Below are 10,000 nucleotides of genomic sequence, written 5' to 3' on the forward strand. Positions count from 1 at the left end.
CCGTTTCCAATTTGCTTAACTGCATGAGCTCTCAAACGCTAAGGTATTGCAGGTATTCAATTTTGTTTTGTAACTTCGTGTGTTCATTATACATTCGTGTCATTCCCGATACTCCCCTACTCTTACCGTCTTCTGTTTTAAGCAAGAAACGATTTATCGCCGAGCCCACAATTAGCAGAGATCCCATGACAAAGAAGGGCGTTCCAAACCCCCCGACCTGAAAGATAAAGATACAGATATATAATGACATTCAATTTCGTATTTAAAAAGCATTTTTATGTATCGCTATAATTAATGCAGCCTTTGGGTGAATCTCTAATAACAACAATTGCAGTAGCCCAGAACGGCATAACATATCTTACACATTTGTATGTACCGCTGTAATTAATGCAGCCTTTGGGTGAATCTCTAATAACAACAATTGCAGTAGCCCAGAACGGCATAACATATCTTACACATTTGTATGTACCGCTGTAATTAATGCAGCCTTTGGGTGAATCTCTAATAACAACAATTGCAGTAGCCCAGAACGGCATAACATATCTTACACATTTGTATGTACCGCTGTAATTAATGCAGCCTTTGGGTGAATCTCTAATAACAACAATTGCAGTAGCCCAGAACGGCATAACATATCTTACACATTTGTATGTACCGCTGTAATTAATGCAGCCTTTGGGTGAATCTCTAATAACAACAATTGCAGTAGCCCAGAACGGCATAACATATCTTACACATTTGTATGTACCGCTGTAATTAATGCAGCCTTTGGGTGAATCTCTAATAACAACAATTGCAGTAGCCCAGAACGGCATAACATATCTTACACATTTGTATGTACCGCTGTAATTAATGCAGCCTTTGGGTGAATCTCTAATAACAACAATTGCAGTAGCCCAGAACGGCATATAACATATCTTACACATTTGTATGTACCGCTGTAATTAATGCAGCCTTTAGGTGAATCTCTAATAACAACAATTGCAGTAGCCCAGAACGGCATAACATATCTTACACATTTGTATGTACCGCTGTAATTAATGCAGCCTTTGGGTGAATCTCTAATAACAACAATTGCAGTAGCCCAGAACGGCATATAACATATCTTACACATTTGTATGTACCGCTGTAATTAATGCAGCCTTTGGGTGAATCTCTAATAACAACAATTGCAGTAGCCCAGAACGGCATAACATATCTTACACATTTGTATGTACTGCTGTAATTAATTTTCTTTTCTTCTTTTTCTTCTTCAGCGCTCCAGAATTGTCTGGTTACGTGTGAGCTCGTTTGGCCATTTGGGTTCCCCAAACTATACTCTGAGAGCATAGTCAGCTTCACTCCGCTTTTGTTGAGTAAGCATGCTGGGTATTTTCGTGTTTCCATAACCCACCGAACTCTGACATGGATTACAGGATCTTTTCCGTGCGCACTTGGTCTTGTGCTTGCGTGTTCACACGAAGGGGGTTAAGTCACTAGCAGGTCTGCACATAAGTTGACCTGGGAGATCGGAAAAATCTCCACTCTTAACCCACCAGGCGGCAGCGACCGGGATTTGAACTCACGACCTCCCGATTAGGAGGCCGACTTCTTACCACAAAGCCACTTCGCCCGTTTTCTTCTAATATGCAGACTGTAAGCAAATGATAACAGACATGTCGAGAAAATGGATATCAGCATTGCCGTTCGTTAAAGCACCCAACTTGTCCATACTTCAATAGAGATATTTCCAACGTGATTCGAGATGGCAAACGTTGATGGACAGTCATAAAAGATACGGACCAGATCAGACAAACCTCATAGAGAACGCCTCCCAGTAAAGGCCCGACAACGAAGCCAAGACCCTCGAATGTCTCCAATATCCCCTGTAGACAGACGAATGAAAGCTTGCCTTGAGAAAACGGTTACACATTGGTGGCATACCAAACGGTTGAAAAAACAAACAAACAAGTACACGTTATACGCATCAAATCAATTAAAACCCAAGTTAAATTGACTGTGTTATCTCAGAAATGAAAAATGACAGTGATGATAGAAACGACCCCCCAAAAAAACACCACAACAACAATATACTTATTGAAATAAATGTACAAACATGTAAACAGATTATTAAATAAACGTGTCTCTCGCCGCAAAGATATAATACATTCATACATTCATTCACATCAAATCACGTTCAATTCCTCTTCAGAACTTTAAACTAAAACAAGGCAATATCAACAATCACAAAGTCTACACGTAACATGGTTTCATTATAACAAAAAAACTCTCCTCTCAACTCACGAACGCGGCGCCAACGTTTTCTGGAAACTCGTTGGCTAGGAGGGCGAAACTTGCAGTCACATAAGCAGAGGCGCCCAAGGCTTGTGCGATGCGTAGGATGAAACATAGGGCTATGAAGGGAGCCCCTGGTGGAACCATGTACAAGAACCTTACACAGACAACACTTGTTTTTTAACATCAGTGAGTTGTTTTGTAGTCTTAGCTAACAGTAAATACCCATTTAGTTTAAATCTGCCCCGCAGTCAGCCTAATTTAGCACGTGCAAGAGTTTAGAGCAACCCGCATAGTTGGGGAAACGGGGAGAAATCAAGAACTACACAGAGCTGCCTGTTTAAATTGAACATCACTATGACAATGACGATCAACCTCTTCTGTATGAATGCCATTACCAAGAGCAAAGAAAAGCTGAGAATGAACGTTGTAACGGTTTTCCTTTCAAATGATGTGAACGTTCGAACTGCCACAAAAAAAAGAGTAAATTTTAAGGGGCTTATTGTCCGTCCGGTCTTAATTGCCTATATTGGACATGAATTGGTTTATACGATTCGAGTTTTACGCCCTCACGGCTTTTTGATGTTTGCGTGTTTAGGTGGTATCAGCCATCTGCACTTATGGTAGAATGACCAAGATCTTTAACGTGCCATTGTGGTGACACGGGGGTGGGAGATGGATACCGTCTCTGGGTCTGCACATAAAGTTGACCCGTGTCCGTCCCGGCCCGGATTCGAACCAGCGACCTCTCGATCACTGAGAAGTCCAGTGCTCTACCACCTGAGCTACCCGGGCCCCCCGAACTGCCACAGACATACACGTGAAACGTATGAAAATGTGCATGCTTAACAAGTGATGGTGCCACTACATCTGTGCCCAGTTTAAGAACTCTTCTTTGAAGTGCCCAAAAGATATAGCCTCAAAACTTTGAAAGCAGAAACATAAAAAAACACTCATTTTTGACGTTGACGTACATAGGCTATGCTAAACTCAAACCAGGGGGACTGAGTTATAGGGCCACAAACGTTGGACTATCCAGGTTGATTTAACACAGGTGATTGAAACTTATTTCCTTTTTTTAAGACTTGTCTGATTTGTTCCGTTGGTCCTGAAATATATATGTGTCGTTGGTGTGTATATATATATACACACATATATATAATTATATATATATATATATATATATATATATATACTAGATAAATACCCGCTTCGCCGGGTACCCGGCTTTGCCGGGAAGAAGTAGAGTCGAATACCCGGCTTCGCTTCGCCAGGAAGGGAGATAAAAGCGCAAAACGAAATAGAACAGCGAATAGAAGGAAACATAACAGATTACGTCCCCTTGATATGCCCGCGATGGACGACAGACGTCATGAAATCTATGACGCTACGATGATAGTCTCGGCACGCGAAAAACACTGGATAAGATAAGGAAGAGTTACTGGGAATGGATGTACAGAAAATAATACCAAAATCGGTTCAGCGATGTGCGCTGAGAGCACGTGTTGAAAATCGACCAGATTGTGTTTTGGGTGTTTTGGGTGTACCTGAATATGCCCACCAAATTTGAAGCAGATCCATCGAGAACTTTGGCCGTGCATCACGAAGTGACCGACAGACAGACAGACAGACAAGCCGTATATAGATACATAAAACTTCGTGGTTGAAAACGACGTTAAACACCAAATAAATAAATAAATAGATAAATATATATAAAACATCAGAAATTGTGAAAGAAACAATTGAAAGTCAGCAGAGACTTTCTTCCTATGACTTTATATATGAAATATATATCATATATATATATTTTTTTCATATGACTTTATATATACAGCACTCCCCGGTTAACGTCACAACCGTTTAAGGTCACACCTTTGATAACATCAATCAGGGTGTTGGTCCCGACCTAAAGCCTTCTTTGTATGACTAAGAAAACCTCGCTTAGCGTGACCTCGGATACGGGAACACCTCTTTTTAGGTGACCCCCCGTTCTGGTCTCTAAATGCAGAGGACCACCGCTTAAGATCAAGCGAAACTGAAACGGAAAAAAATCTCCCAATTTTGCGGCCTTGACCACAGGAGCTTGTATCCAACCACCGGTCCATAATTATTTACTCCTGCATGCTTATTATTTACTGCTGCATGCTTACCCTTACTACTACCATAGACCTATATAGGTCCCTGCTACTACTATTTATTAGTAAATGAATAATAATAAGTAGTAAACAGTGGTAGTGGACTGTATGGAATAATGAGTAAATAAATGGAATAAGAAGTAAATAATTATCGACCGGTGGTTGGATACAAGCTCCTGTGGCCTTGACATAGTTTTTTTTTCTCCATATGTGACCCTCCACCTTGGAATGAGTCGCATGTCACCTTTGCATGATTTTTAATATTTTTACATTTTCTAAAAGAGATTTTGAAACTCTATCCAGTGGTGAAATCCGTTTTAGAAAAGAGCGAACACTTTTTGAGTTATAAGCCTGTGTCTAAGGTGATCCTCACACTGATACCTTACACCCCCGGACGTATATATATATAGTCAGTCGGCTAAGGACCGTTTTGGTTACTTTTTGGCGTCACGTTACGTCTCAATAGCACTACGTGTCGATATCACTATATTGTGAAAAACCAATGTACTGTAGCGCTACGTGTCAATACGGCGATACGTGTCGATAGCGCTATGTGACAATAGCAGTACTACTAAACTGCAGACACTCCGCTTTGCCCTGTGTGCATATTATAAGATGTTTGATGGGTTGTTGACAGACCAGCTTTTATGTCGGTCCGAGGGGGAGCTTATCGTCTTTTGTTTCATATTTATTGACCAAGGCCGAAGGCCGCGGTCAATAAATATGAAACAAAAGTCGATACGCCCCCCGAGGACCGACAAAAAAGCTGGTCTGGCAACAAACCATCAAACATCGTTTTTGTCATCATTTTGGTGGTTCAACATTAAGTGAAAAATCAACACAGGGAGCCATGGTTTGAAACGCGAGTTCTGTTATTTTAATGCATGTTCGGGGCCCCAGCACGTTGTTCAAAGCTGGCGTGCGAAAGCAACTTACTGTGTGTGATTTGAGTTTATAATGTTGAGACAAGTAGGCCTATGTCAGGTTTGAGGATGCGAAGTTCTGTAGGTTCCGACTACAGAGTGGTGTGTGAAACCAACAGTAAGCGCCTTTGAGACGATAGTGCCCATTGCATTCGAGCGATGGGATTGTCGTATTTCAAACGAGGTGATTTGCTTGCACAGTCAGCGTTGACCATCTCACAACAGATCTGTTATGTGGATTATCGTGCGACGTTTGAGTCGGGGGCAAGGAATCGCAGGAAGCAAAGATGAGTCTTTTTCCATTGTCACCTTTCTTTCCGGTTGTTGGTGCACATAATATTGTGCGGACAAAATGATGCGACGGCGAGTGTTTTTTGCCTCCAAGATTTTGTGGTGTGGGTATTGTTTTGCTCGTTTCATACCCACACCAAAACCTGAAACACACCCCACCCCACCCTCCCCCTCCCTCACAATCAGTCCATGAACACAAACACTGACACACACAAATTAATGATCAAGTTACCCCCCCCCCCCCCAACCCTTCACTTGCACACCTGCAACGCAGACGATCATATTATTGATCAGTGTTGGTTTTTTTGTTCTTGTTTGTGTTATTGCAGAATCGGTTTTCTCTTATTGCTACACGTGTCTCTTCATTACATTTCACCATCGCCCTACCACCCTGCCCCTCTCGGTATTCCACCCCTCGGTTTTCAGTGGTAAATATTAGTAATCGAATATTGAAGCTACGTTGAGTCAAAGGTCACAGAAGATTTGCATCGTGCAGCACTGCACGAATTGGGTCAAAGGACACAAACGATTTGCGTCGTGCCACGAAGGAAAGATAATCGCGATCTTGTTTCTCATTGCCTCTCTGTTTTTCATTCGACTTGTCATTCTGTTTGCTCGGCTTTGTCAGATGTCTTCATTTCTTGTTGCTATGTTCTTTGCTTTTTTATTATTATTTTTTTTATTTGCGCTTAGTTTATCGATACAACGTCTTGTGCACGGGTCAAAATGTGTGTGTCAGGGGTCAATTGGTTTGACTTAAACTTGACGTTCGTGTTTCTCCAAACAGAGATACACGCACTCCATGACTTTGTGAGAAGATAAAACATATCGATAGGTTTCATTATTTTGTTTGCGATAAAGCATAAATGTATGACCTTTGATGAGGTAGTTTTGTTTTTTGTTTACATTTGCCAGTTTGCCAGTTCGTATTTGGAACTTGGCGAAGCAGTGTCGTCTGTTTAGGTCTGGGGAAACGCCAATGAAAAGAGCCGAAGAATCCTCGAGCGTTTCTATTGGGTTTGCTTTTGATTATCCATGTAATAGGGCTTCCTGCAACTATGGTAACCGGGGATTTATTCCCCGGGGAACATGAGATTTATTTCCCAGGTGCTTGTGAATGAAAACTCGTGAAAATGATGACAAGAATATATATGGTATTTAAATATTGTATATATGACATTAGAGTTTCTTAATTTCCCTTATCAGAAGAATGAATGAACGAAAACAACTGCACTACGGCGAAACTACCGGAATGTTCCAGAACCCAAGGGAGGTAACTCTTGCTTTGTATCCATGTAAAGGAGGTGACTCTTCTTATGAGAGCATACATTATCTTTCTTATTGGGTGTTGAGAGTTGAAGTTCTGGTTCTGCTGCTCCATAGAATTTGTCCGAAAATAACTGTGTTAGGGGTGGCATAGTAAGAGCCCCTTTTATGACCAAAGCTTTTTTCTCTAGCAATTCCCTTGCTACTGACCAGCCTGATTTGCGACGATCAACTTTGTCTGATGTGTATCAGAGACTGTGTCTATGTTATGCAGTGTGTGCTCGCTATGATACCCTTTTCTTTCGCAAATATGAACATCAGAGCAACGAATCTCCGCCGATTCCGGCTTGCCGATCACTGGCATCTGATCATCAAATGAAACATCTTTTTCATCGAATGTATATAAATTATCATAATATGATTGTACTTCCTTTATTATTGCATGTCTAATTTTTCCAAATTACAAAAATATTCACCGTCCGAAATCCATTTTATACGGGTTCTTATAATCATTCCGTCAATTTTCTTTTGTCGAATTGCAATTAATTCCTGTCTTTTCTTTTCCAAAATAAACAAAATATTTTCACTAAAAGTTGTCTCTAAATGTTTAATTTCGTCCACCAATTTACTTTCCCGCTGTACACTTTCTTTCTTTTTAAAGGATGCTTATGTCAATTTGTTGCCAACATGTGTAAATACATCGATCCGTGCAAATGGAAACAAATATGAAACGTTTGTTCAGTCACACACCACTACATTTTGAGTTGTTGTTAATGGGTCTGTGATTATATAGCCTGCTGTTTCCCAAAAGCTAATTATCAACCCAACATCCTCCATTGTTCTCTCCATTGTCCCCAGATACATCAGCAAGCAAAGTGCAAAAGCAAGCAAAACACTTAGATGGTTTTGTCTCTCGCTGCGTGCACATTGTTCTCAGCTACGAGCTGTCAGCTTTGTCATTCGACAAACAGCGTGGCGTCCATCAGGAAAAAATTCCATTTATATGTAATATTTTAATTGACAATAAAGTGCTGTTATTGCTATTAGTATGTCACAGGTGGAGAGAGAGAGAGAGAGAGAGAGAGAGAGAGAGAGAGAGAGAGAGAGAGAGAGAGAGAGAGAGAGAGAGAGAGAGAGAGAGAGAGAGAGAGAGAGCACCCATTGCACTCCGGTTGGACCGTACATAAAGAGAGACAAGACAAGACAAGACAAGACAAAATCTTTATTATCGAGAGTAATAGATAAGCAAGAATATTGCTTTTTTACATCCAGCCCTCGTTATAATATAGGGTCAACAAGAACAGAAAACAATATAATCAAATAACTATCACATCAAATTTAATACATTATATATATATATATATAGATACAAATTAAAATAATAAATTGTCATGCTGCGTTTTAAGTACAATTTCCAATGATAAAAAGTGTCAATTTTTAAGACATCTTAATTTAGATCTGCATATTATTATAATTTTGTTTGACATGTACATACATTTTAAATGAATTGATGAACCATTCAGTACATGTTTAGTTGCATTATGTGCGACATATAATTTTTTTTAGAAGCTGTCTGTGTTTGCTTTATGCTTAAGGAAAATAGGCAGTGAGTTCCATAGGACCGCACCTGAATATAGAAGGCTTGATTTCAAAAAGGTCAATACGTGGAGTCGGTGTTATGATTTTTAGTCTGTTATAGTTCAAAATAAAATTATCACGTAATGTCTCCGGTGCATATCCTGACATCACTTTATGCATCATAACACCTTTATTATACATTAACCTTTTTTGAAATGGTAATACTTGCACATTTTTATAATCAGATTCTGAAGGAGTGTGATTTTTTTTAGCACAATAAGCTTAACTGCTCTTCTGTGAAGACTGGCTAAAGGTTTCAAAACATTAGCACTTACACAATGCCATACAGTGGATGCATAATCAATATTTGACAAGATGTGATTGTAAAAAAAAATCTTTCGCGAGTGGAGATTCAAGAAATGTTTTATTTTTGATAACTGATATATTATTTGGGAAGCAATCTTACAGATGTAATCAATGTGATCATGCCATGATAAAGTATTATCAATCTTTACACCAAGGACTTTATGGTGAGACACTTTTTTTCAATACTTGATTTTTAATATAAAGAGGTGGAATGCTCGATAATAGATTTTGTCGTTTCTGTCTTGTGGTTATTAGCATAAATTTTGTTTTTGTATGGTTAAGAGACAAATGATTTAACTCTGACCAATTCAGGAGTCGATTGGCATAGCAACCAGTATCGGGATGCGCAGTATCGACACTGTAATTTCGAGGTCCGACCAATGAAATGAAAGAGTTTTGAGTCTGCGCATCTCGATACTCGATACTGGTAGTCTCGAGACTATAGTCTCAATACTCATTCTCGATACTACTGGGCCTTTAGGCGCACCAGGGTGCTGTTCATCCTCGAGATCAGAACTGATTTAACCAATCGTTTTGTAGACACTCGATACTCAGCACTGACCCAAGACGACCCAACCCGGTCCCTAGCCCATTTCAGGTCTCCTCTGGCAGCCGGCAGCCAGCTGTCTACATCCTGCCAGTATCGAGTGTGCCAGTATCGAGGGTCGATCTCGAGAACGTGGGCCTTTTGGCGTTCCATACATTGTGAACAAATGCAGTGCGTTCAGTTTCATTCTGTGAGTTCCATAGCTTGACTAAATGTAGTAATTTCGCCTTACGCGACTTGTTAACTCTATGTCTCTCTCTCCGTCTCCTCTCTTTATCTCTCTCTGTCATGATCAGTTTGTCTGTGTCTCTCCTCTCTTTCTATGTCTGTCTGTCTTACCTCACCTCCCCTCTCTCTCTCTCTCTCTCTCTCTCTCTCTCTCTCTCTCTCTCTCTCTCTCTCTCTCTCTCTCTAATGCAGCCGATGGTCTCTGTGTCAGTGTCAGTATGTATGTCAGTGTGTGTCTCTCTCCGGATCTGCCCATTATCACGTCATTGAGTTTCAATTGGCCTCAAACTAAACTCTGATCTCCTCGGATAAGATCAATTTTTTCTACTGAAATTGATCTTATCTGAGGATCGGTTAACGTGTCCCTCGGATAAGATCACGATGTTTTTTTG

General features: G+C 40.3%; 1 protein-coding gene across 1 annotated transcript in view; it reads right to left on the minus strand.

The window, feature by feature from the left end:
* Positions 1-1,924, minus strand: part of LOC138980886 (MFS-type transporter SLC18B1-like) — a 15,608-nt gene extending 13,684 nt beyond the window's left edge. The window contains exons 1-2 of the mRNA XM_070353759.1: positions 1,797-1,924; positions 127-217 (exon numbers count right to left, since the gene is read on the minus strand). Coding sequence (XP_070209860.1) covers positions 127-187 — 61 coding nt within the window. The 5' untranslated portion in view covers positions 188-217; positions 1,797-1,924. The remainder of the gene's footprint in view (positions 1-126; positions 218-1,796) is intronic.
* Between the last annotated feature and the right edge of the window lie 8,076 nt (positions 1,925-10,000).

The sequence above is a fragment of the Littorina saxatilis genome, linkage group LG11, assembly GCF_037325665.1.
Source record: "Littorina saxatilis isolate snail1 linkage group LG11, US_GU_Lsax_2.0, whole genome shotgun sequence".
Classification (NCBI taxonomy): domain Eukaryota; kingdom Metazoa; phylum Mollusca; class Gastropoda; order Littorinimorpha; family Littorinidae; genus Littorina; species Littorina saxatilis.